This window comes from Trichomonas vaginalis, chromosome V (genome assembly GCF_026262505.1).
Source record: "Trichomonas vaginalis G3 chromosome V, whole genome shotgun sequence".
NCBI classification, from domain to species: Eukaryota; Parabasalia; order Trichomonadida; family Trichomonadidae; genus Trichomonas; species Trichomonas vaginalis.
Window position 1 is genome coordinate 27651750 of NC_067207.1, and position 26448 is coordinate 27678197.

General features: G+C 35.0%; 9 protein-coding genes and 4 pseudogenes across 13 annotated transcripts, besides 1 other annotated feature; 7 read left to right on the top strand and 6 right to left on the bottom strand.

Moving 5' to 3' along the window:
• Positions 1 to 302: 302 nt before the first annotated feature.
• On the top strand, positions 303 to 3411 carry TVAGG3_0413990 (VPS8 subunit of corvet complex family; the record flags this gene model as incomplete). Its single annotated transcript, XM_001300755.1, has 1 exon — positions 303 to 3362. The coding sequence occupies one exon, from the start codon at positions 303 to 305 to the stop codon at positions 3360 to 3362; it is 3060 nt and encodes a 1019-aa protein (XP_001300756.1).
• A 309-nt stretch (positions 3412 to 3720) lies between these two features.
• Positions 3721 to 26448: part of a mobile genetic element that runs on past the window's edge.
• Positions 4749 to 6981, top strand: TVAGG3_0414010 (annotated as a pseudogene). The gene has a single exon. A coding segment is annotated over exon 1 (2233 nt).
• On the top strand, positions 8491 to 9449 carry TVAGG3_0414020 (annotated as a pseudogene). Its single transcript has one exon. A coding segment is annotated over exon 1 (959 nt).
• On the top strand, positions 11773 to 11889 carry TVAGG3_0414030 (uncharacterized protein; the record flags this gene model as incomplete). Its single annotated transcript, XM_051233192.1, has 1 exon — positions 11773 to 11889. A coding segment is annotated over one exon (117 nt), but the record flags the coding sequence as incomplete, so codon positions are not given.
• On the top strand, positions 12640 to 13058 carry TVAGG3_0414040 (annotated as a pseudogene). Its single transcript has one exon. A coding segment is annotated over exon 1 (419 nt).
• On the top strand, positions 13985 to 14434 carry TVAGG3_0414050 (protein of unknown function, DUF4106 family; the record flags this gene model as incomplete). Its single annotated transcript, XM_051233193.1, has 1 exon — positions 13985 to 14434. One exon carries the CDS (start codon positions 13985 to 13987, stop codon positions 14432 to 14434), a length of 450 nt encoding a protein of 149 aa, XP_051102923.1.
• Positions 15657 to 16483, bottom strand: TVAGG3_0414060 (KilA, N-terminal/APSES-type HTH, DNA-binding family; the record flags this gene model as incomplete). The annotated part of the gene is made up of 1 exon (XM_051233194.1): positions 15657 to 16483. A coding segment is annotated over one exon (827 nt), but the record flags the coding sequence as incomplete, so codon positions are not given.
• Positions 18004 to 18606, bottom strand: TVAGG3_0414070 (organellar and viral DNA polymerase type B; the record flags this gene model as incomplete). The annotated part of the gene is made up of 1 exon (XM_001315473.2): positions 18004 to 18606. The coding sequence occupies one exon, from the start codon at positions 18604 to 18606 to the stop codon at positions 18004 to 18006; it is 603 nt and encodes a 200-aa protein (XP_001315508.2).
• TVAGG3_0414080 (uncharacterized protein) lies at positions 19477 to 19854 on the top strand (the record flags this gene model as incomplete). Its single annotated transcript, XM_051233195.1, has 1 exon — positions 19477 to 19854. The coding sequence occupies one exon, from the start codon at positions 19477 to 19479 to the stop codon at positions 19852 to 19854; it is 378 nt and encodes a 125-aa protein (XP_051102925.1).
• TVAGG3_0414090 (uncharacterized protein) lies at positions 19971 to 20831 on the bottom strand (the record flags this gene model as incomplete). Its single annotated transcript, XM_051233196.1, has 1 exon — positions 19971 to 20831. One exon carries the CDS (start codon positions 20829 to 20831, stop codon positions 19971 to 19973), a length of 861 nt encoding a protein of 286 aa, XP_051102926.1.
• TVAGG3_0414100 lies at positions 22262 to 22845 on the bottom strand (annotated as a pseudogene). The gene has a single exon. A coding segment is annotated over exon 1 (584 nt).
• Positions 22864 to 23017, bottom strand: TVAGG3_0414110 (uncharacterized protein; the record flags this gene model as incomplete). Its single annotated transcript, XM_051233197.1, has 1 exon — positions 22864 to 23017. A coding segment is annotated over one exon (154 nt), but the record flags the coding sequence as incomplete, so codon positions are not given.
• TVAGG3_0414120 (phage tail repeat-like family) lies at positions 24408 to 25010 on the bottom strand (the record flags this gene model as incomplete). Its single annotated transcript, XM_051233198.1, has 1 exon — positions 24408 to 25010. The coding sequence occupies one exon, from the start codon at positions 25008 to 25010 to the stop codon at positions 24408 to 24410; it is 603 nt and encodes a 200-aa protein (XP_051102928.1).

The window sequence follows — 26448 nt, forward strand, 5'->3', positions numbered from 1 at the left end:
ACAAAGGAGAGATAGACACACACATGGAAATATCGATTTATGTTTTGAATTATAGATAATGCTCTTGAATTATTGAGCTCCTTTTTCCCTATGTGGCTGATTCCATTAAATACATTTCTTTCCCTTATATATTATAATACAATATCGCAAATTTCTGACAATTGAAGTGAAGAATCAACGAAAAGTCCGCTACACAGCCATAACGTGTATTGTTATAAAAGTTCCAATAATTCCAAAGTGATGCACTAAGTCCCATGGAACCAAAATCTATTTACTGCAATGATATCAGAATAAAAGTGACAATGATTGGGGAAGATTCTTTATCTTATACAACTCAGACTTATGATGAGCTCAAATCATTTTTAGAACTTAACAACATTACTAAAATAATCGATTGCTGCTCATCTCCATCTGTAGTTTGTTTAAATGTTGAAAAATCACAACCTTTATTTTATTTATCTAAAGAAAGGAAAGTGTTTTTCCCCAGCTCATATAAAAATATTGCTTCAATTATAACTTCCATGGCAATTTCACCATGTGAAAACTATGCTTTAACAGCACATGAAGATGGAACAATAATTTTATGGGATATCAAGAAGCAATCTGCATTGGCATCAATAAATATCGAAGATAAATCTAAAATAGTATCAGCAGTATTCTTAGGATCATACGAAACCTTCATTGTTGCGCAAGAAAATGGCATGATTAGAAAATATGAGGCTTCTACTATTTCGCTATTCTTATTCTTGAAGGAAAAAGAGTCCTTTAATACACAGGTACCAATTAAAAAGATAATTTGTTGTAATTCAATCGATAAATCAATAATTTTCCTTGCAGTACTTCACAAATACAAAGTATCAATCTATGATTTAATCTTTTCATTTAAGAATATCGCAAACATCGAAATTTCTGGAAATAGCGATATTTCATTTATAAATAACGAATGGCACTTCAATTTAGCAATTCAAGACGGTCAGAATGTTACAATATACAGAGTTAATGATTCTTCACTCTCTAATAAGAAGTGTTTCTTTGAATTTCCGGAAGAAATTATTTATATCGGATTCATTTCTCCAATTTTACTTGCTGTTGTTACGAAATCAGAGATTACACTATGCAACATCTTTGAAGAGGTTTGCAGTGTTTACAACGACCTTCCTTTCAATTCTGATAAAATTTGTTCAACAACTCATTCTATTTCATTAATTCCATACGGGTCAATCGAAATACAAGACTTTGAAGGCTGTATCAAGCATCTTTTAGAGCAAGGAAACTTCTCAAATGCCGCTGAATTAGCAGTTTCAATTTATTGTGGGGATTCTTCCTATTTCTCATGTTCACAACGCACTGATGCCCTCAAGCAGCAACTTCGCAACGCCATTTTGCTTCTTGTCCATTCCCCGACATTTTCAAATTCACAATATCCTTTTGTTGCTGATTGCATCACACGCGGTGACATCTTAGACCTCACACTTGATGATACACTCAAGCATTTGTCGAATCCAGAGTCCAAACTCGAATTTTGTATTTCACTCCTTAAATGCGACGAAGTTCGACCAGAAGTGACCAGTAGAGTTATAGATGAGCTCGATAAGCTTCAATCCTTCTGTAACAAAGACGTAGAAGACGCACTTTTGATGTCCCCATTATCCGCATCATTTTTACAAAAAGCGATAGCGGTGGGAATCAAACTCCGCTACTCCAGATTCGTTCTCCATACCTTTGATCGCTTTTTCGATGACATTTTACCACCTTTTGCCCAAATTATTGAGTCAGGAGACAAAGAAATAATTTCACAGACGTGTAAATACGTTTTCCTGTCGAAATCATTCTCAGACAGCAAGACAAACACGTGTATTATATGGCTGCACGCTCCAGGCAAGAACAGGCTTCAAACAGTCTTCAAAAGCGACTGGTCAATTTCTTGTCAAATTGCAGAGAACTTTTTGAAAAGATGTCCGATAAAATTTTCAATGACTCAAAATTTGACAAGTGTTGACATGGTTAGAACAATGTTTTTATGCTTTGAAGATGCTGAACCACCTTATGCCGATGATTTATTCACTTTAATTGCCACAAAATCGATACAAGAATCGATTCCTGTTCCAGCATTATCAGTTCCAACAATTCTTAAATATATCTTCAATTCAAAGGCACCAAGAGATATAAGGGAAGGCTTGTTCCTCAGGATAATCGATATAGATTATCATCCGCACATTGACATCTCCCAATTCAAATACCATGCAGCTAGAAGTGGTTTTTCATGTGTTGTTCAAAGACTGGCACATGGAGACAGCGAATTAGAGCTAAGAGCTGAAAGTTGTTTGTTAAGTGACAATCCAGAAGATGCATTGCAGTTATTCGAACAATATGATGGAGATAGGAATACTGCGAGGTCAACAATCACTAAGTTCTTTAGACCTTTGTTGTATTTGAATCCGAGAAGATTAATCAAATTAATTTTTTCGAAATTCAAATCATTACATCCACAAAAAGTGTTGGAAATCGCTCAGCCATGTGATGCGAAATTATACTTTGATACTTTGTTTTCTATTGATGATCCTCCGATTGTTTCTCAACAGGATACTTCAACTTATATCCATTATTTAAGTTTGAAGAGAGATACACATCACATCATCAAATTCTTGAGGAATTCGCCAAATATATCAAGATTAACGGCAAACGAAACTTGTCTCCATAACCAATTACACATAGGATGCGCTGTTTTGGCAAGTATGACTGGCCAATACCAAAACGCATTCAAAAGTTATAAAGAACACATAAACATGGGCGGACAAGCGGATTTGGATCTGACAAATACAATATTGGAACATATGTCGTATATAGAAGATCCTGCACCTGTTGTCGTTAAAACTTTGTTGGAGCCATTGGTAAATAACATCGATGAATTCAAAATGGAAGTTGAAAAGGCTCTCAAATCAGAAAAAGTGACAAGAACTGATGTTTTAATTGCGTTGTTTAGTTTGAGGAATATCGCGAAGAACGAGAAGACTGAGAAATACATTGAAGAGTATTTGAACAGTGGAGATGCCTGCAAACTCAAAGTTCCTGATGCAGAAGCAGACGTGAAGATGTGTATGCCTGCTTACTACACTTTGGCAATTTCTGGAACAAATCCAATGTCGATGTCAGATGGAACTGTCATTGTTAAGGATTACGGAATTGGAATTATCACTGTGACAACTGAGAAAGAAGAAGGAGAACTGTTCGCAGATATGCCTGAACAAATCTCTGAACAAGTAAGGAATGTGTTGCAACACGCAGAAATTCAGTTGTTGATTAACAATAAGAAGAAGAAACAGGATGAACCTGTAACAATCATTATGGAAAAGAAGAAATAATAATTATTTTAAATTTTTTTGTTGTTAAATAAAAAATTTACTAAGTTTGTTTATTTTTTTATTTTTTGGCTTGAATACTATAAAATCAATATGGAGCCGGAATTGTTAGCCGAGGATAATGATGTGGTTACAATATGTATTCCATTTTTGAAATAATATCTGTTTGGAAAATGTACTAAGGATGCTTGTACATTATTTTAAAATCCTTTGACAAATATCTAACAGACAAAACCTTTCAATACTGGAAATATGGATAACATTTAAGAGAGTTAAGAGTTTTGCATCATTTTGCTACACGATTTTTCTTAATAAATATTTTACTGAGGAAAAAAAATCATTAAAGTTTTGATATTAGTATAAAAAAAAAAAAAAAAAAAAAGGTAGTGGGGCTTCCAGGCACTTCGTGCCTTCTAGCCCTGAGGATGAATGAGTATAAATGAAGTCTCAACAAAGTCTTTACGAAGAAGTCTCAACAAAGTCTTTACGAAGAAGTCTTGACAAAACATTTACGAAGAAGTCTTGACAAAGTCTTTACAAAGTCTTTACAAAGTCTTTACGAAGAACTTTACAAAACATAGACAAGAAAGTCTTTACGAAGAAGTCTTGACAAAGTCTTTACAAAACATAGACAAGAAAGTTCATGAGAAATTAGATGAAGAAGTCTCAACAAAACATAGACAATGAGCGTAAATGACCCAAAAATATATTTTAGGGTAGAAGGGTATATCTACCCTCTTTTCTACCCTCTTTTCTACCCTCTTGAATTTTCATGAACTTTCTTTACAAAGTCTTTACGAAGAAGTCTCAACAAAGTCTTTACGAAGAAGTCTTGACAAAACATTTACGAAGAAGTCTTGACAAAGTCTTTACAAAGTCTTTACAAAGTCTTTACGAAGAACTTTACAAAACATAGACAAGAAAGTCTTTACGAAGAAGTCTTGACAAAGTCTTTACAAAACATAGACAAGAAAGTTCATGAGAAATTAGATGAAGAAGTCTCAACAAAACATAGACAATGAGCGTAAATGACCCAAAAATATATTTTAGGGTAGAAGGGTATATCTACCCTCTTTTCTACCCTCTTTTCTACCCTCTTGAATTTTCATGAACTTTCTTTACAAAGTCTTTACGAAGAAGTCTCAACAAAGTCTTTACGAAGAAGTCTTAACAAAGTCTTTACGAAAAGTCTTGACAAAGTCTTTACGAAGAAATTCATGAAAATTCAAGAGGGTAGAAAAGAGGGTAGAAAACGGGGTAGATATACCCTTCTACCTAAAATATATTTTTGGGTCATTTACACTCATTTACGAAGAAGTCTCAACAAAGTCTTTACGAAGAAGTCTCAATAAAACATCTGTCAAAAGCCGCTTTTTAACTTCACTTAAAATGCCACGTAAGCTACGTAAGAATATACGTAAGAGGAAGAGAGCATTGAAACATCCAATAGTAAAACTGACACCACAACAACAGTTGCAACAACAAATGATGAATGACCCCACTATGTTGCAACAAATGTCAAGCAATCCTATGCTTTTAAACCGAGTTGTTGGTGCACAGAGTGGAGGTTTAAGAGCGGCACTTTTAGCGAAAATGGCAGGCTATGGTGGAGCTGCAGACGGAACAGCCTATAACCCTCAAAGTCAAATGAATTTGAGTTCACTCAAAAATCAAATAACAGATGTCAAAAAGTCAAACATAGACATACAGAAGCAAATAAGTGAAAACGAAAAGAAACTAGAATATGACAGACACACAAAGAAACTCAATGAGTTAAACGTAGAGAAAAAGAAGAAAGAAGAACAACTGAAAGAACTAAGTACAGAGGAATATGCGAAAAAAGTGTCAGAAAAAGCAGCAGAAGTAGCAAAAATGGAACAAGATGTTGTAAATTTGAAAAACCATACTACTCGATATAAAGTACTGAAAGATGAAGAGATAAAACAAAAAGCCCTGAAGACATATATGGATAGCGATGAGTATAAAAAAGAAGTTGAAGCAAATGTAAAGGCAGAAAAACTTTTACAGTTGCAAAACCAAACCGTACAGTATGAAAACTTAGCACAAGAAAGTAAAAATAACGACGCGGCTATGCAAAAGGCAATGAAAAGCGCAGAATATATAAAAGCTAACAATGACTGGTTAGATGCCCAAGCCAACGCTAAAGCAGCCCAACTCATAGGGTCAATAAGGACAAAAATACAAGCGGATGAAGACAGTTCAAATGAAGCTTTAACAAATGCTGACTTTAAGAACGCCTTCGAAGCTCTTCATAGTAAGGTGAAACAAGTGAACGACTTCTCATCTGGAAAGAAACTGAAGTCTGAAGGTTTCGACAAAGAGTTAAAAGAAGTAGCACAAAATATGACGAAAATAACAGATGCAGCAACGAGACAGGCAGTTCAAAGTGCCTATGACGCCGTTAGAGCAACTGTTGTGGAAAGTCAAGAAAAAGAGTTACAACAGACCAAAACAGACCTAGTAAATGCTTTCTTAAGAACGAAAAGTCAGGTAGGACACTATGCTGCAGATGGAACATATGTGCCAGCTGGTGGAACTTATATACCAGCTGGTGGAACTTATATACTAGCTAGTGGAACTTATATACCACCAAACCCTCCAAGAGAAGCACCTGCACCAGGACTACCTAAAACATTTACATCGTCACATGGACACAGACACAGGCATGCACCAAAACCAACACAACAACCAACAGTTCAAAATCCAGCACCACAACAACAACCAACAGTTCAAAACCCTGCACAGCAACCAACAGTTCAAAACCCTGCACAACAACAACCACAAACAGAGCAAGGACATAAAAGAAGTAGAGAACAAGGAAACCAAGAATTCTTAAAAATGCTTAAAGAAGAGTGTGGTTTCCCAGATACTGTTGACTTTAGTGACAGATATAAAGAAGCTATTGGAAAGTTCAAGGATGGAAATACTGACCCGAACCTATTTAGCTTTATGGCTCAGCACCAAAACGGATATAATCTCAAACCTGGAAAATACAAGCTCGCTAAGGGATATGATTTAATAGCATATCATCCAAATGACATGGATGGATTTACTCCGAGATATTTGATGTCAGAGCTAAATGACAATTCAACTTTCGTCATGAAACGCGTAAAAAATAGAGACGGAACGAAAGAACAAAAGCTTATGAATGCGGATGACGTAGATAGGGAAATTGTTGAAAACGGTCTCGGAATATATGAAATGCCAGCAGATGAGGTACAAGAAACTCCACAGGAAGAAGTTCAGATACAACCAGACATGGAAGAAATAGTTCAGCAACAACAGCTAGAAGAGCCTGAAGGAAACGAACAAGTCACTCCTTTGGAAACTAACTTCACAGAACTAGATGAAGATTTGGAACAGCCGAAAAATCTTGACCCTCAACAAGAGCATGAGGTGAATATGGAATCTTTCCAAGAGTCTAAGAAAGATTCGGCTGACATAGTAGAAGAATATCGAAAAATGTTTGCCGACATACAAAAGACTCCAACATCAGATGAAAAATATCCAGCATAGAATGGAAGAACTGAAAAAAATGTACACAAATACAACCACCCTTTTTACTTACGAGCATTTAACGTTCAATCTTCGGATGAACTCGGTGAAAATAAAAGGTTAAATTTCAAGAAAACATATAGAAATGAAACATTGTTTAAAGTTCATTCAGAACCTAACAAGATGGAAACAAACCTACTTTTGTTTCTGCAGACGATGGAACTACAATGAGATGGGGTCATAAAGCTAATCCGGATAGGTGGTTCATAAACTTACAACCACAATTCCAAGAAGTTGTAGACGCAATGGAAGTGAATGGTGAACCAGATATAGCTGGTATTTTCAGCGCGGCTTTAATGCCATTGAAAGATATGAAAGATGCAGATATTTTGGACCAGTATGAAATGAACATGGCTGATGGAAATATAACACCTGACGTTCTAAAACATTTATCTCAAAGAACTACACAGAACCATAGAGATGGTATATTTGGTGAAGAGTTTAGAAAGAAAGTTAGGGAGATAGAAGGAAGAGAACCTATTGTACATGACCTTGCAAACGAAAGTTTACAAAATGTCATAAAAACTTACTTTGCAGACAATGAACCGAGAAGGGATGAATATTTAAACTCAAATGGACAGTACCAAATGAAATGTTAGTATTGAAAAACATGTTCCTTGACAAAATAAAACCAACTACAGAAATAAACGACGCAAGACTGAAAGATTGGGTAAAAGCTTTCCCATTCACAAAAGATATAGTTGGTAACATGGAAAGAAAACCAGAATGGCTACAAAAACATATATTTGGAAACGAGCTTATTCCATATGGACAGGCACTGTTTGAAGAGCTTGAACCGGAAACTCAGGAAAGAGTCATGCAAACAATACGCGAAGACTCAAATACAACTATGACAAACTCTTTCTAGGATATAGGTTACCTGAGATGGGCGACCAGAGCCAAAAGGCAAAAAGGACATGGGAAATTTGCAACATACTAGATGAACATAATGCAAAGATGCAACAACTTCAAGCAGAGGGCAATGAAGGAAAAAGAAGAGTTAAAAACTCAGTCAGGAAGAAAGTAAAGCTTGGTCCACGTGGGTTCTATTATGACATATAAATCCAACTATTCTATATTTTTACTCATATGAAATGTACGCCGCTCAGAAATATAACGCCAACAGTTTTGGATGCTATGAATGGAAATGTTTCCGAATGGTATAACGAATGCGACAATGCCATTAGAAGGTCAGAAATAGTTCCTGGAACTTACGAATATACAACTGCTGTTTCTTATGGAAACGTAGGTGAGTTTGGAGAAGGTTCTTCAACAACAGTAGATATTGCTTGCGACAGGTTTCATATTATTTCTATTGACAACTCTTTCTTATACGTGGAACAAGACATTGAAATAAAACCTTCTGCCAAGTTGTCTGACAAGAAAGGTTGCAATGGAATTTTCTATGTCGGATACCAATATGCTCCAGAAGTTTTCATGGGATATAAGATATATTCTAACTCTGACTTAGTTCAAACAGTAACATGGGCAAACTATGAATGGTTCGCTTTGAGAAACTCAGTACAACCACAAGCTAGAGAACAAACAGACCAGTATGCAACTATTGAGAAAATAAGAAGACTTGACCCTAACGTTCCAGGAGTTTATGTTAACCTTTCTGGACAAACTGCAGCAGCAGTAACCAAAGTAAAACTGAAACTTAGAGTTCCTTTGTCATCTTTCCTCATCTTCAGTTTTTAAGATACTTGCCAAACTGGGCAGGAAAAATTTCTATCGAACTTACTCCAAGCAAAAATAACTTAGTCATTGCACCAACACAAGACCCATTCACTCTTACAGAAGTAGTGGGAACAAATAAAATGTCATTCGCCGACTTTTGCAAAAACAAAGTTGACTTAGACTTTGGTTTCTCAAACCTCAACACTGAAGTAAACTATTATTTCAATGCTGCTGGAGATGCTTGGGACCCAGTTAAGTTCACATGCGAAAAATTTGAATGCAAGAGAATAGAAAGCAGACTTGCAGTCTATATGTTGGACCCAGATATTTCAAATGCTTTAGCTGCCAAATATATTGCAGTTCCACTTATGTTCCCTATACACCAAATATCTGTCAAAGACTTTGCAGGTGAAGTTGGAAACCAAAGTGCTGACCCAGGTGCAAGAACAGATATTGCTTAACAACTGCAATGAAACATGCAGATACTATGTTTGTACTGTTCAGACGAACTATAAATGACTATTCTTGCTTCTACAACCCTGGTATTAAATACCATATAAACATAGATGGCAAATATATCCAAGAGAAGAATATTCTACAGTTGAGGATATGAGGTCATACAACTTGACATTAGATGCTATGAACTTTAACAACAACTTCACAACAACCATTAACCCTGAAATGCAAAGTTCTATTATGCCATATGTGAAAGTATGGACTCATACAGGAGGTCAAAAAACTCAATATACAAATGGAGACCGTTCAAACTTTTGGCTTGGCATTCCATTTGCTGACTCAGAAGACTTTATGGGTGGTATTTCAACTGTTGGTACAGTTCAAATACAATATACTGGTGACAGAGACGGTCCAGATGAATGAAAGCAAAGAAGTTTACAAAACCAATAGCACTTTTCACGGAAGATGCTCTTTTGAAGATTCGTTCGATGAAACCTGCTGGGGCTCCTCAGATTGGCATAACGACAGCTTCCATCGAGCAGATTTTGGCAGCAGGTCAGTAAGTTGTTCTTGAACTGACTTCTCTCCGTCAAATATTGACAGTACGCCAGTTTTGACATAGTATTGTATTAAAAACTTACCTTTAGAAATATCGGTCAGTTTTGTTGTTATATTTTTGTCTGCTTCAAGAACTTTCACCATCTCGGTTATACCAACTTTCTTTGCTTTATGAAAATATTTTGGTTCAGCAAAGACTGCTATTCTATAACATTTTCCATTGTTTGTGTAAAGAACTATTCTGTCAATGAACTTGTATTGTTTGTGTGTGTAAACTTTGTTCTGCTTCAATTCGAAGAGATACTCGAATACGTCCATCTTTTTATTCTAAGTAAAATGTCATTTCCGAAAAATAGAAGCGTAAGTGTTTCAAAAGGTTTAATGGCGGTGGCAGATGTGAAGTTAAATTCACCAACTCAAACAAACAGTCAAAGTGTTGTTGTCAATGTCAAAGAAAGAGATGTTGAAGTGGGGAAACCATACGAAGACGAAGATGGTATAACAATAGTTCCTGTAAAAGAACAACCAACATATCCTGAAGTTAGCAGAGACTTAAGTTCTGTTGCAGATATTCGAAACGACTACCAACAACTTAAAGACAAACTTAAAACTCAGGAGAAGATTTGTCAAGCTTTGGTATAATGTTAAACTTGGTCGAACACAACCCTGTAAAAGTGAACTCATATGTCATCGCACCTCATGAAGTTTTGAAAGAACTATTGAAACTTTTGACAGAGGCAGACGATATAAACATCAAAGAAATAGAACCCGACATTGTTGCTGTGGTGTTTCATATAATGTCATTGACAAGATATACGTTATGAAAGGAGGTGAAACGTTGAACTTAAAATATAGTTTCCCAGACGTCATAAAAATATTTGACGACCACAACATTTCATTAAAATTTATTGCTAAGTAAATGGCAGAAGACATAGTGGTTTATACTATTACGACTAAAAACCCTGAGTCATATAATTCTATAACAACAAACTTACAAAGTCCTCAAGGACGATATTGTAAACTGACCTTAAACACAATGACGACTAAAGCCTGTTTTGCTCTTTTGACACCAGAAGACTTTGTTGTTGTGAATGGTAAAAAATACTTCTTTGAAGATACTTACTCAGATATACCACCAACAGGTTTTGTTGACTTATTTAATACTTTAAGGACGGATGTAACATGTGCTGCAACTAGAGCAGGTTTCATTATGTTTGGATGTCCGACTGAGTTTACTATAAACGATATGAGCTATAATACAAAACTTATATCTGGTTTTTACTACCAACAGTTTCCTATAACAGGAAAAGGTGTCATACAAGGAATGTCTATTCCATTGACTTTAAGTACACCTATTTTATATATTGTTTCAAACTTAGGTTCAAAGTGCTATTCGAATGTCGACAGAAACTACTATGACCAAAAGATACTTATGCGTATAAACAATACTTTCTCTGCTGGTTTGCCTATTGTTCATTCGAATGCAGAGTTTTCAACCTTAGTAACTCAAACACTTTAGCAAATAACTTACCTTAGTCGACGCAAACTTTGTTCCTGTAAAACTTTTATGTCCTATGTATTTGTCAATGACGGCAGAAAGTTTCGAATTGGAAGATGCAACTGGTGAAAGTATTGTATTACAAGAACAACTTCAACAACAAATAGCTCAAGAACAACAAATGCAACAAATGGAACAACAAAGTCAAGAATAAAAAAAATATTTTTTTTATTTTTATAAAAATGTACAGAATAGATGTTTCAGATTTTTATGACTTCCAAGCATTCAGAAATATGTGTCCATTTAGAGACTATAACAAAGCAGTCGAGAATTTGAAACGTTTAGTCATTTATGTCGACTCTGCCCCAGAATGTTATGTCATGAAAGAATGGGATGTTGTCTTTAACAAACCAAGAGCAACCATAGTTTCAGAACAAGAATGTAGACAGAAACTTAAGAAAATAAAAGTCGTACAAGTTGGAATGAAGATGTTAGATGCTTGGGATATCTTATTGTCAAAGTTAGAAGATTTTTCAGTTCGTGGTATAAAGTTCTATACACCTTCTCCAAACTTCTATTCTATCTTCACTGGATATAAATACGAACAAGTAGAATGGAAAGAAAATATTATAGAAGCTTGGTTAGACCATGTCAAAGAAATTATATGCAATGGAAACGAAAGAGTCTATGAGTATATCTTATGTTGGTTTGCAAACATCTTACAACATCCAAGTGCTAAAAATGAAACTGCTCTCATTATAATTGGAAAACAAGGAACAGGTAAGAACACATTCTTTACAGATATTTGTGCAAACTGTTAGAGGGCTATTCGAACCCGAATATGACAAACTTAGAAAACATCTGTGGCAAGTTTAACTCCTCAATTGAGAATATGAAACTTATAGTATGTAACGAACTTCAAAGTATAGATACAACAAAAGTTTTGAACTCAGATGCTTTGAAGAGTCTTATAACAGACAAAGTTGGAGTTGTTGAAAGAAAATATAAAGACCAAAGAGTTTGTGAAAATGTTGCAAATTTCATTATGGTTTCAAACAACGCCGTTCCGATGAAGTTAGAAAGTTCTGACAGAAGATATGTAGTTGTCAGAACGTCAGATTCTCATATGCAAGATACAGAATATTTTGACGACTTAGCAGAAACTTTGACACTGAACTTTTACAACCACTTGTTCTCATATTTCATGACATTAGATATTTCTAAGTTCAATCCAAGACAAATTCCATATACCGAAGAGAGACAAACATTGTTAGAAGCAAACAAGAGTGTATATGAACTGTTTATAGATGAGACTAACTTTGAGTGTTTAGATGAAAGGTCATTGTACGATTCATATAAACAGTATTGTCAAGAGTATGGTTATATGGCAGCGTCTAAACGAACATTCTTGGCAAATGTCAAAAATCTTTTAGACATACAGAACGGCGTATATACAAAGAAAAATTTTTCTGAGTAAATTTAAAAAAAATATTTTTTTATCCGATAGAAAAGATGACGAAATATATTTCAGTCAACAAGTACATGACAGAAGTCAAAGAAGAACTAGACCCATTCGCTTATTTGAATGTTTACTTCTACCATTTTGAAAAGTCTACATTTGACAAAGTTTGGAACATCGAACCAGTTAAGTTTGCTATTGTGACTAAAAATGGTGCGAAATTTGAAGACTTAGACATAGAAGGTTTGTTAGCAGTCAAAGAAAATTTTGACAGAAGGTTTCAAACCTTAAAGAAGGCAAAGCATACAAACTTGTTATACCTTATGAACCAAAGAAAGCAGACGACTATGAATATTATGAGTCTAAGATAGTTGAAGTTCAAGGTAAATTGGGTAAAAAGATTTTAGAGTCTAAGCCAGTGTTTGCTCCTAAAGAGGAAGAGAACATTGACATTGACCCAGAAATGTTCTAAAAATAAAATTTTATTTTTACATGTCAAATTTCTTTTTCTCTGGAACTGGTCTGGTTCTTTCTTCTCTTCTTCTACTTTCTTTTCTTTCTTCTCTCTCTTCTTCTTCTTCTCTGGTGGAGTTATGTCAAATTTCTCAGAACCATATTTATGTAAAAGTTCTTTGTCCTTTAATAGCTCTCTATTCTGTTTCTATTTCATCTTCAAGAACAGCGCATGTGCTTCTTTGCATTCTAAGAACTTTTGTTGGACTTCATCTTTCCAATCGGCGTCATCTCTGTCAACAAGTCTGTCATTGACAAATTTTAAGACTTCTCTGCTAATGTTTTATGGTTCTTGTCATATTCCCAGAAACAGAACTTTAGAACAAATTCACCTTTCTTGTTTACACTATGTAAGATTTTATGGTCGACAGATGTTTTGCTGTCGAAAAGTTGTCTCGAATATAGATAGCGAAATCGCTAGACATTTTCAAAAAGATAAAAATTTTAATTTTTCTAAAAATATGTTAGAAAAAAAGTTTGCTGACATTGACAAGAAATTTGAGAATGTTTTGAAGAAGAACAAGAGGAAGTTAGAAAATGCTCAGATAAAGCCTATACATGACAAGTTCTTATTTGCTCAGAATGGTATAACAGGTCTAATTGCACCACCTGGGTCGGGTAAGACTTTCACTTATCTTAAAATGGCTGCACAACAACAAGAACTAGATGAGAAGAACCCATTCTATGAGTTAGTTGTTATTTGTAGTACTTCTGGTCAATTTGACCAAACCGTCAATTCGTTCAAAGATATTATAAAGAAGTCTAAGTTAGTATGTATAAAGATCTGAGTTGTTAGATTGGATAAAGAAGTACCAAAGAAGAGTTTTGAAGTATAATGCTATAAATGAGTATGTCAATTCGAAGTTTAAAGACCCAAATGAGGAAATGCAGAGAATATTAGAGAAGAAACACTTCAGAAACAAACAGAAAGAGATAGAATACATTTCGAAGAAATTGCAATCTTACGATTGGAAGACTTACCCTCATAGATGTCTTCTTATCTTAGATGATTTCGCCTCTCATCCTTTGTTAAAGAACAGAGAACAAGATATGTGTCGAATTCTTAAGAAGCTCAGACACTTTAACATCTCAGTTGTCATTTGTGTACAGACAGCAAAGAGTTTAAGTAAGGATGTTAAAAGAATACTTACTGACATTATACTTTTCCCTGGATTGTCCGAAGACGATTTCATGGAACTTATGAAAGAGTCCATGGCAGGTAAGTTTGACAGACATGAACTATGGGAGAAGTACAAAGTCATACAAGACCCTCATACTTCTTTCAGAATTCATATCTACGCGAACAAAGTTCAAATTGTAAAAAGTCAAGCTTGAAAAATCTAAGTGTTTAGTCTTAGTAAGTCTGTTGTGGTGCTGGGGCTGTCGGTTCTTCTGGCTTTGGAATGGACTCGGTTGGTGGTACGTCGGACATTCGTTTGTGTCCTGTCGGAAGGAAAAATTTTTCCAGTTGTCGGGAAAATATTTTCCTGTCTGATGGAAAATTTTTTCCTGTCTGATGGAAAATTTTTTCCTGTCTGATGGAAAATTTTTTCCTGTCTGATGGAAAATATTTTCCTGTCTGATGGAAAATATTTTCCTGTCTGATGGAAAATTTTTTCCTGTCTGATGGAAAATTTTTTCCTGTCTGATGGAAAATTTTTTCCTGTCTGATGGAAAATTTTTTCCTGTCTGATGGAAAATTTTTTCCTGTCTGATGGAAAATTTTTTCCTGTCTGATGGAAAATTTTTTCCTGTCTGATGGAAAATTTTTTCCTGTCTGATGGAAAATTTTTTCCTGTCTGATGGAAAATTTTTCCTGTCTGATGGAAAATTTTTTCCTGTCTGATGGAAATTTTTTCCTGTCTGATGGAAAATTTTTTCCTGTCTGATGGAAAAATTTTTCCTGTCGGATGGAAAAATTTTTCCTGTCGGAAGGAAAAACTTTTTCTGAAGTTCGACCAAAAAGTTCTCAATTTTCGAAAATTTGAATGGTTTACGGACGGACAACTGGAAGAGTTCTTCCTGTCGGAAGGAAAAATTTTTCCTGTCGGAAGGAAAATATTTTCCTGTCGGATGGAAGAGTTCTTCCTGTCGGAAGGAAAAATTTTTCCAGTTGTCGGGAAAATATTTTCCTGTCTGATGGAAAATTTTTTCCTGTCTGATGGAAAATTTTTTCCTGTCTGATGGAAAATTTTTTCCTGTCTGATGGAAAATTTTTTCCTGTCTGATGGAAAATTTTTTCCTGTCTGATGGAAAATTTTTTCCTGTCTGATGGAAAATTTTTTCCTGTCTGATGGAAAATTTTTTCCTGTCTGATGGAAAATTTTTTCCTGTCTTATGGAAAATTTTTTCCAGTTGTCGGGAAAATTTTTTCTTGTCGGATGGAAAAACTTTTTCTGTCGGAAGGAAGAACTTTTCTTGTCGGATGGAAGGACTCGGAATGCCAGAAGGATTTGACAAGACAATTTACCATCTAGAGCTACATGAGCCATCTTTGGTGTCAAGCTTGAAAAATAAATGGTTCATTTACTCTGCTTGTTTGAAGTTGTCAAAATACTCTGTTATTTTTTCCTTTAACAATGGCAAATCTTCTTTGAAGGTAAGTATTGTACAACCTTTCATATCATAGTGTGTTTGAGGTAAAGTATCTTGAACTATTTGTTTCACATCTTCATTCGGTGTCATTGAAATCGGTAAGTTTTCGCGATAGAACCAATTTCTGTCAGATTTGTAAATCTTAGCAAGGTCGTAAAAGCTTTTGTTGTTTCTTCTGACTAAATGCAACATAACCATATCTTTATCTTCTTCATTTTCCATCTCTTCAGTATAAATCATATACTTATAGTTCTTTTCCTTTCCTTTTGGTACCGAACGTGGTATTCTTTTCTGAATGTTTTTGTCTTTTGCTTCAAGCTTGTTCTCTAGCTCTTCACGTTCTTGTCTGTGAATTTCGTCAAGAAGTCTGTAAATATTCCAAGCATAACGAGGCGAAGCCCACATTGCAACAGCATTTACAAGAAGTCTATGTACATAATATCCTCTCAAACCGTTTGGCAATTTTTCACGATTTTCATAGAGTTTTGGCGACTGGGGTTTTTTACCTACTCGCTGTTCTTCACTGTTTTCATGAGTTTTAGGCGAGTAAGATTTTTTCCCTACTCGCTGTGCTTCATTTAATAGTTCTTGTGTGCTTTGGTTCCTAAACCAGTCTTTAGGAAGCTTAGTATCTGGAGCAAAACATGCTGTCAAAATACTTTGCATTTGGTACATATCGTCTTTGACCGAACGAATGAGACGGAGTTGTTTGTTAAACTGTATGTACTCGTATTCTTCATTTATGGCTTCATGAACGATAGCAGTTGTTGTGTTCTCTGTTGTTGACATTTCTGTTCTTACATACAAAATAAAAAAATAAAAAAAATAAAATTAACTTTATTTTTTCTATCTTAAGGAAATTCATGAAATTTGTTGCTGAATTCAATAAAAATATAATTTAGGGTAGATGGGTATATCTACCCTCTTTTCTACCCTCTTTTCTACCCCAGTTATTTTATAAACGTTTTACATGGTAAACGTTATTTTACATGTATTTTTCAGCAACTTCGTCAAATAATTTTATAGCTTTACCTATCTCATCTACTTCAAACGTTTCTTTACCTTTTATGGGAGCACCATACATTTTCTCAAACTTTTCAAGTAGTTCTGTTTCTGCAGCTCTCATATCATTAACAAACACAACCTTGACTCTATTGACTGTACTGTCATATCTTTGAGTTATATTATATGTTCTTCCTATCTTATATCTTTTTGTATTGAAGTCCTTCGGTTTCTGAACGATGTAAAGTAAGCCTTCACTGCAACGTTCCGTATCGAACGAACCATATGTTATGAAGTTATATCCAACAACTGGGTCTAACCATAACAAAACTATTGGTATAAGACTTTTGTCTATAAGATATGTTCTTGTTCCATAGAATCTTACCGATATCATAAGCTCAGGATTTTTTGTCAAAATTTTCTGAGTAGAAGCATTTCTAACCCAGTCGTGGGATGTTTTCTTTTCAGATAGTGTTAGAATGTCTGACAAAGAATATTTGTTGTATTTCTTTGAGTATCTTACGTTTAAATCACCAATTCTAACCAATTTGGTGTCATTGTCTATCTTTTTAACTGTTTCAAACTCAGTGTTTGTCATTTCCTGTTCTTACATACAAAATAAAAAAAATATTTTAAAAAAACTAACTTTATTTTTTCTATCTTAAGGAAATTCATGAAATTTGTACTGAATTCAATAAAATATATTTTAGGCGACCAGGTCACTCGGTTAAATGAACTTCTCTGAAAAAGTGTGACAACATGACATTTTGACAACAACACAGGAAATATACTTCTTCGTAAATGTTTTGTCAAGACTTCTTCGTAATGAGCGTAAATCAGACAAAAATATATTTTAGGGTAGAAGGGTATATCTACCCCGTTTTCTACCCTCATTTCTACCCCATATGTCCTTACTGAAAAAGTATGTGTTCCATATGTCATTTTACTCAGAATTTTGTGCTGAATTCAGCAAAAATATATTTTAGGGTAGAAGGGTATATCTACCCCGTTTTCTACCCTCATTTCTACCATAAGTTTTACAAGCGTTTTACATGGTATATGTTGTGATGGTTCATGACTTTAAACAGTTTTGTAGCTTCTATTTCTTCACGAAGGATATCAAAAATTTTAACTATGCCGAAGGTTTCTTTATATTTCTTCTTGACATCTGAAAGAAGGAAATCGTTAGCAGTTGGATAGTTTTTGTTCAGAAATGTCAACATGTCCATTTTATCTTCTGCTGGTTTCTCTTTCTTTCTTTAAGTCAGTATGGTCTTTCTCATTCTTCTATCTCTTTGACGGAGTAGTTATATTTCCTTTGCTGCTTTACATTTAGAACATTGTGAGTTCATTTTTGCGTTATATTCTGAAATTTGTCCTGCTAGTATGACTAAGGCGTAGATGGTTTTCTTTAACTCAAAGGTTGCTGGTTTTATCTGTTGGTTCCATACCTTACCTCTTCTATCTTTATCTCTTATCTGCAAGACACACTCAGCAACTAACGAAACAAAGTTGTCGTAGGTCTTAAATTCTTCAGATTTATATATGTCAATGACTTTGTGGTTGCAATGAAATCCAAGAAACTCATAGTTTACCTTTCGTATGAACTTCTTTATTTCTACTGAGTCAGTCAGTCTGACTTCAATTTCATCGAATTCTGGAATAGTGAGTTTTTGTTGTTGTATTTCAGGAAGTTTAGGCAAATGGTCTATAATATCTTGCATTTCATAAAGATACTGTTCATTTGTTTCATCTTTTGCACTACAGTCTAAATCTCCTTGGAGAAGTTCTTGCTTTATCTTCTGGATTTCTGTTTCGAAAGTATATGAAGAAGGAATGAAGCTTTTCATCTCTACTAACATTGAAGTTGGGTTCATGACTAACGAGTTTGGTGCTGTTGTTGCAAACATGTTCTTACAATAAAAATAAAAATATTTTTTGGTGGACTACCTTTATTTTATTTCAGCACAAAATGAACGAGTTTGGTTTAAAAATACGGTGGAGCCAAAAATGGCTCGACCTCAAAAACAAGCATTTTGTGAAGAATATACCAACCCGCTGTTTTCCGCGGGTTGCTTTTTTTATACAAAGTTCAAGAGTTTTGTGTGTTTTCTACGAGGGTAGAAATGAGGGTAGAAATGAGGGTAGATATACCCTTCTACCCTAAAATATATTTTTTGGTGGTACGTCGGACATTCGTTTGTGGCTTAACCGTCGGACATTCGTTTGTGGCTTAACCGTCGGACATTGTCTTGAAACAGTACAAATATTGTCTTGAAACAGTACAAATATTGTCTTGAAACAGTACAAATATTGTCTTGAAACAGTGCAAATATTGTCTTGAAACAGTACAAATATTGTCTTGAAACAGTACAAATATTGTCTTGAAACAGTACAAATATTGTCTTGAAACAGTACAAGTATTGTTCTGAAAAAGTGCAAATATTGTTCTGAAACAGTACAAGTATTGTTCTGAAAAAGTACAAGTCTTGTTCTGAAACAGAAAATTTTTCTCACAAATTGAGAGCTTTTACGGGAAATTTGTTCTGAAAAAGTTCAAGTCTTGTTCTGAAAAAGTACAAGTCTTGTTCTGAAAAAGTACAAGTATTGTTCTGAAAAAGTACAAGTATTGTTCTGAAACAGTACAAGTCTTGTTCTGAAAAAGTACAAGTATTGTTCTGAAGCAGTGCAAGTATTGTACTGAAAAAGTACAAGACTAGTTCTGAAACAGTACAAGTATTGTTCTGAAAAAGTACAAGACTAGTTCTGAAACAGTAGCAATGGACGAGGTCGAGCCATTAGATGAGGCAATTTACCTTATAGAGATAAATGAAGTTGTTAAGCAGTACTTGGGCAAGGACAAAGCCAACAAGTCCCTCGGCTTCTGGTTGTCTGGAAGAGGTGCGCTGAAAATCGAAATTGAAACCGGAATTCCAATTCAAATACCAGAAAAAACTCCTGTAGACGACATAAAGGAGATGAAGAAAGAAGCTCTTCTCAAGTTCTTTGCAAAGCGCCCATGGATACAACTTCCAAACAGAGAGAGTCCAATTCCACGAATTATACAAATTCTCAGAGCACTGTTCCACTTCTCAGGACGGCCGTTCTTCATAACCTCAGAAGGCGACATCCAACCAGTTCTTCAGCCAATTCAGTAAACCTTAACGTTTAACTTCACTTTTTTGCTGTCTTAAGGAAATTCATGAAAATTCAACGGGTAGAAATGAGGGTAGAAAACGGGGTAGATATACCCTTCTACCCTAAAATATATTTTTCAATACTTTTTCAGCACTTTTCCGTAGTTGTATATGAAAGACAATTCGAGATAAAAGTCATAGTACAATGGTATAATATGCTGCACACCGTTTGTTGTGAACCAAACTTGAAAGTCAGAGAAACTGTTACTATGTGGTTCGTAGAATTTAGAAGCAAAGTCATAAAAGTCCTTACCAATACAAAGAAAACTGTTGTTGCTTGAACTGAAACTTGCATGACACATGACATTTTGAGGGTCAAACACGTTTCTATAAACTGTCAAATCTGCTGGTGGAAGTATAAATTTAAACGGACCGTCAGGTGGTAATGGTTCGTTCTGGTTTAGTAACCGAAGAAATTGCGCCCAAGAACGTTTGTCTACTTCCCAAAATAAAAACTGTGTACTTCTTCGAGGGTTAATTTCAATCCTTTGAAATGAAACTGTGGAGTTCATCTTGTCATATTCTAGTTTCAGATAGTATGTTCCATTTAGTAAAGAGTCGTATTTTTCTTGAAATTCCCAGTAGTATTTGTTTATTTGAGTTTGAAAGTCATTTAGAGTTTTCTCAAGACTTTCGTCTGAACGAACTGTAAAGATTCTCATTTCATCAAATTTGTCTATTAGACCATCAGAACCTTCATACTGCCCATGAAAATATACTGCAAACATAAAAGCGTTAGTTCTATTTGAAAACAAAACTCTTCTAAATCCTATTGCCTTTGCATCTGAAGGACTTTGAAGCCAACGAATTGGATAGTCAAACCTGTAAGCACCGGATGAAATTTCTTCATCTGATATAGTCCTACCGGCGTTTGTAAAGATATAGTCTAATGGTTTTGTATCTGCTACTTTTGTTCTTTGTTTTTCAACCTGAAACATTTAATATATGTAAAAATATATGGTTTTAAAAGTAAACGTTTTTACTTCATATTTCTCATCTAACAAACATGTTGTCTGACTGCTCGAGGGTTAGGTTGGTACCATTCAAACTTTACACTTGCAATTCCTTCAATTGCATTCAAAATGTCTGAGTCGGAGTCAACCATTTGTTCTCTCTTTGTAGTCTTGAAAGCGTCAAGAAGCATTGCAGCTGTTGTGACATTGCCATGTGAGTAGTATATATGACCGTCCAAATCTTTTACTGTTAGTCTGAGATTGTGTCCTTTCTTATTTCCGTCTTGAATGGCAGCAAGTACTCCATGAAGCCTTCTTTGTTCTTTCCTTCGTCAAAGTTTACTGTAAAGGTTTGACCTGAACCAATTTTACTTCTAACTTCACGATACTTTTCATATGCATATCTTGTTCTTTCCATAGGAGCATGACCATCCTCTGCACTACCTTTTTTCCTTCTCAAAGGATGCAATTGTTCGTTATGTTTCCAGTAGAACCTGGCAAAGCCGTCGTGTCCTTCAACTTGAGGTTCACTAACATTGAAAGGTATGTTCATAAGACGTTCTTCTTCTAACCTCTCAAGTCTGTTTGGATAATTGGCGCGCGCGGTTTCCAAGTCCATCTCATAGGTCAGACCAGCCAGTTTGTCATAGACTTTTATGGGTCTTCCCTTCCTATATTTAAACTTCTTTGAAACTTTCCAACCATATCTTTCTAACTCTGCTTTTATTCTAGCAGACCTTCTATCCATTCTATACGGGGGCATTTCTATAAAAATAAAAAAATGTTTTAAAATGGTATGCCATATAGCTTCTTGAATTTGTTAAGATGTATTTGAACGTATTTTCCATCTGTATCTCTAGCGTTTACATGAGCATAGCCCGCCTTAGTAAAACATACTTGTAATTTCCTATAGTTTACGCGGTATAAAGTAGAAAGAGTCTTGTTCTTCGCTATAGTAGTAAAACTCAAACGTATGCTCGCCATAGTCTGTAATTTCAATTGCTTCATCTTCTAGTTCGTCGACAAATTCGAATACAATATCTCGAAATTTGCCTATGTTCTTATTGTTTTCAGAACAAGTGACCCAACGCAAGTTTTCAAGTCTATTGTCGTTTCTTATATGGTTTATATGGTCTACAAAAGGTAAATTGTTAGGGTTCGGTATAAAATGAGTTGCAATGACAACATGTTTAAAATAGTTTTTTCCACTCATCTTCATATTAGCATATCCGTCATTTCGCTCCCATCCGCTTAAAACTCTTTTTGTCTTTTTGTTTCTGACTTCAAATGACTCACAACAGTGAATTTCATATTTCTCATCTAACAAACAAGTTTCCCAACGGTCTGTTCCAACAAACTCAGCGTACATTTCAAATAAAATAAAAAAATATTTTTTTTGAAAAATGTTTTTTCCTTTACTTAACATAACCACCAGCTACCAGAAGCCTTTGACGCCAACCCATACCAGCTAATGAAGGTTGACTTGGTTTAGTTTGGAAACTAAACTTTGGTTTTGGTTTATCTTCAGTTTTTGGCTCCCCTTCTTCTATCGGTTTTTCGTCACTTTTCGGTTCCTCTGACTTTACCTCACTTGCAGGTATGGTTGTGTCGTCAACATCTTCATAAATATCATATGCCATCTGTTTTTGTTTTCCTTTCAACTTTTTGTGTTTGTTGTAAAGTTTAGAATATTTCGACTCTAAGTCAATGAGATGTTCTATAATGAACTGTTGGTCGGTGAAGTATACCTTCCCATCTGTTGTCTCGAAAGCTCCTTCAGACTTCAATATTTTATTTGTGAGAGTCTGTTTCTTTTTTGAGATACTAGCCGTTCCATTTCTATGAAAAGTGACTTTGTAGTTAGGGTTTGTATTTCCAGACCTGGCACTTTCTATTATTGAATTTTCTCTTCATCTGTAAGTTCTTTGACAGGTTTTGACAATGGTTCTGAACTTTTTGTTTGTGGTGTCAAATCTACCGTTTCAACTTCTTCGGTCATTTCATCTCAGTAAAAATTTTAGTTTTTTGTTTTCAACTGGTTGTTTAGGTTTTTTAAGTCGGTCTAAAACTTCCTGAGGTATAGGGAGGACTTGACAAACACGTGGTTGTGTAACTGCTGGAAGTCGACAAATCCATCTTGAACCCATTTGTCTCAATGCTGTATTGTTCATTTCATCTCAGTAAAAAATTTACATTCCCCACGTTTGAGGCGGTTGAGGTTGGTTATTGTTTACCCATTGTTGTGCATGGTTATATCCTCTGTTAAAGAATCTTTCACCTTGGTCCATGTAGTGCCCTGCTTGGTTATAGTAGTCATTTGCTTTGTTATAGTAGTTTCCTGCTTGTCTTCCTACATTGTCCATCCATCCTTGAACTTTTCCTCTTGTTTCAGGATTTGGAATAAGATTTGCTGCATCTCGTGCTACATCCCAACCTTTCTGTACAGTTTGTATAATAGGTTGTGCTTTCTCTTTAAGTATACCTAATGTACTCAAAATCTTCCTTCCAACTCCAAATACACCTCTAGCTATTGTTCCAACTGCGGGCAAAAATCTGGATGCAACTCCTGCTAATGCGCCAAATAAACCCATTTCTTATAGGGTAAAAATGACGAATCCAAACAAGGACCCCTATGTTTCTAAGGCAACAAAGAAAGCACTCATGATAAAAATCTTTAGTTCAACACCAAATGCTTGGTTTATGGATATCTTGGAAAACATTCCGAGGTATAGAGAAGATGGACCACCATACTGGCTAATATTTGTCGGTCAAAACACAAGATACTGTGAAGCCATACCATTATGGTCCAAAAATATTTTAGATGTGAAAACTGCTTTGACAATATTCGTTGACAAATACCATCCAACAAAACTGACATCTGACTGTGAAAGTTCTTTCAAATCAGATGATGTAAAAAACTATCTGCGTTCAAAAAATGTAAACCAATATTTCATTGTCGACCAAAACCATTCTGCTCTTGTGTCATTGACAGTTGTATAAAAATCTTAAGAGACTTAAACCAACCACAAGGTGGTGAAGCAAATGAAATGTCATATGACGACAAGTATAGACACTTCTCCATGGCAAAGATGAGACAAGTTTTAAATATTTACAATAACCGTAAACAAAAAGGTTTGGGAAACCCTCCCCCGAAGAAATGAAAAACAACCCCGACTTAGAGAAAGACTATATATTTAATAGTTTAGTCAAAAGAGACAAACAAGAAAGAATACCAGGCTTCAAACTTAAGAAAGGTGACAAAGTAAAAATAGAAATACCTAAACGCGACCCATATGAAAATACTATTGACTATGACAACAATGGGAACCCGACAGGTACTCACCTTCGTGTTCGTAAAAATAGAAGAAAGTATACAAGAGAATATTATGAAGTTTTAGGCAAACATGGCAAAATGTACAGACTGCAAGCAGAAGATAAAACTACTATTGTCAGACCTCGTTTCAAACTTGTCAAAGTTCAAGGTGGTATACTTTCAAAAACAGTTCCTAACAAATATAAGACAACTCCTGACGAATATGCTAAAGAAGTTGAAAATGACGACTAAGCATTTCTATACCATGCGTAAACTGTCATGTAAGGTGGCATGTAGTCTTTACTTTGTCCCGTTGTTTGCGTATATCCTGTAACGCGATGTGTATGGTTTCCATCTCCCTGAGTGTCACTCCAGTAACAATTTATAGCAAACTGAACGTCGTCTTTAACATCATATCCTTTACCTTTTTTCAAGGCGTGCCAATCCCAAAATTTATGCTTATGCCAACCTGCTTGAGATGTACTTAAATCTACGTAGTGACTGTGTGCAGGTAGGTTTTCACCTGAAATCGTTTTACTTCCGCCTGTTTCCTTTGAAGAGTTTGCACAATACAAAAACCTGTCGACTATTTGAGTCCAAGTTCCGAGACCAAGTACTACTTCTGGTCTGGTAGAGTTCATTGACGTATAAATAGAGCCTATAGGATATAATGTTTGAAGTATTTCTGTCTTTAACGTTTGAAGCTCTGTTTTGTCAGCTTTCTTATCTAACTCATCGTTAACATATGTTTTGTCAGCTTTCTTATCTAACTCATCGTTAACATATGTTTTGTCAGCTTTGTTGTCATATAAATCTTGAGCAGTGAATTTAACTTTGTTTTCATCCTCCATGACATAGACATTTCTACATCTAGTGTATTTCATCGTCGTTATGTCATCCTCCGATGTTAAACCTTGTGGAAAGTTAGGAGGTTTCCAATTTAATACATCCCCAGTTTCTTCAACCGTTCCTTCAATATTTTCTATACCAACAGTTGCGAAGAAATCGTGTGTATGGTTCTTATCTGCCTTCTTTTCAAGGCTAACGTTTAAGTCTGTTATTTCAGAAGATGTATGTGTATGTCCAACGGCACTTTTACTGTTTAAGGTTTCTTGTAAGTTTGTAATATTTGCAATGGTATGTGTATGTCCAACGGCACTTTTACTGTTTAAGGTTTCTTGTAAGTTTGTAATATTTGCAATGGTATGTGTATGTCCAACGTCACTTTTCCTGTTTAAGGTTTCTTGTAAGTTTGTAATATTTGCAATGGTATGTATATGAGTCTTTTTAGAATATTCTTTGTCAGCTCTTGTCACTTCACTTGACATTTTATTGTCAACATATGTTTTGTCTGCTAGTTCAGGATGAGTATGTTCTTTCGTTGCATATGTTGCATCTGCTCTGTCATGTTCTTCTTGAACTTTTTCAATGACATACTCTTTGTCAGCTTTGTTGTCAACATCTGCTTTCAAAAGAAGTTCTTTTATAGGCTTCTCGTTTAAAGTTCCTTTGTTGGATTTACACAGACAGTATGGTTCTTACTGTCTTGAAACAGAAACTCATCTGTCATTGGGTTTATCGTCAGTTTTAAGTTTCCTTCTTTCAATGACTCAGATATCTTAGAATAGTTTGAAAAGTTTGTTGTTTCTTATTTAGAGCTTGCAAAATGAGTTGTCGGTTGTGTTGTATTTCTCTCATAGACGCTGTTTCTTTCGACATTTTTATTCTAGATAAAATATGCTTTCAATAGAAAAAGAAAATTCAAGAGTTGCTACAACTAAACCATTAGATGAACTTTTTACTAATGTCGGTCAAAAGTTTGAGACAGAGACCGTAAAGCATGAAGGCTATCGTTTTGACTACCCATTAAGATGGCTAAGAGACCCATCTGTCACAAAAGCTATTGGCTTTCGTAGAATGAAGTTTGTGTCTGTAGAAGATAAAAGTTTTCCATTTATTGTAAGGTTTCATATAGATTATATATCTGAAGGGAAACGAAAAATGTGGGAAGAAATTGAGCTAATACAAGTTGACCTTTCATCTTCTCTACAGACTGCGTTAAAAAATATAGAAGATAAAATAAATTCATGTTATGCAAAATATGCTGATGAATATGCAAATACCGAGAGCACACTTTATGTGAGAATTGTATATGACAAACAAAATTCACAAGTGTCATTTCAAATCTACGAAGACAATCCAAAGAAAGACGAACAAATATATACAGAATTCACTGCAATGTCATGGTATTATTTGCAAAGAATGTTAAATCAGAAAGTCAAACTTCCT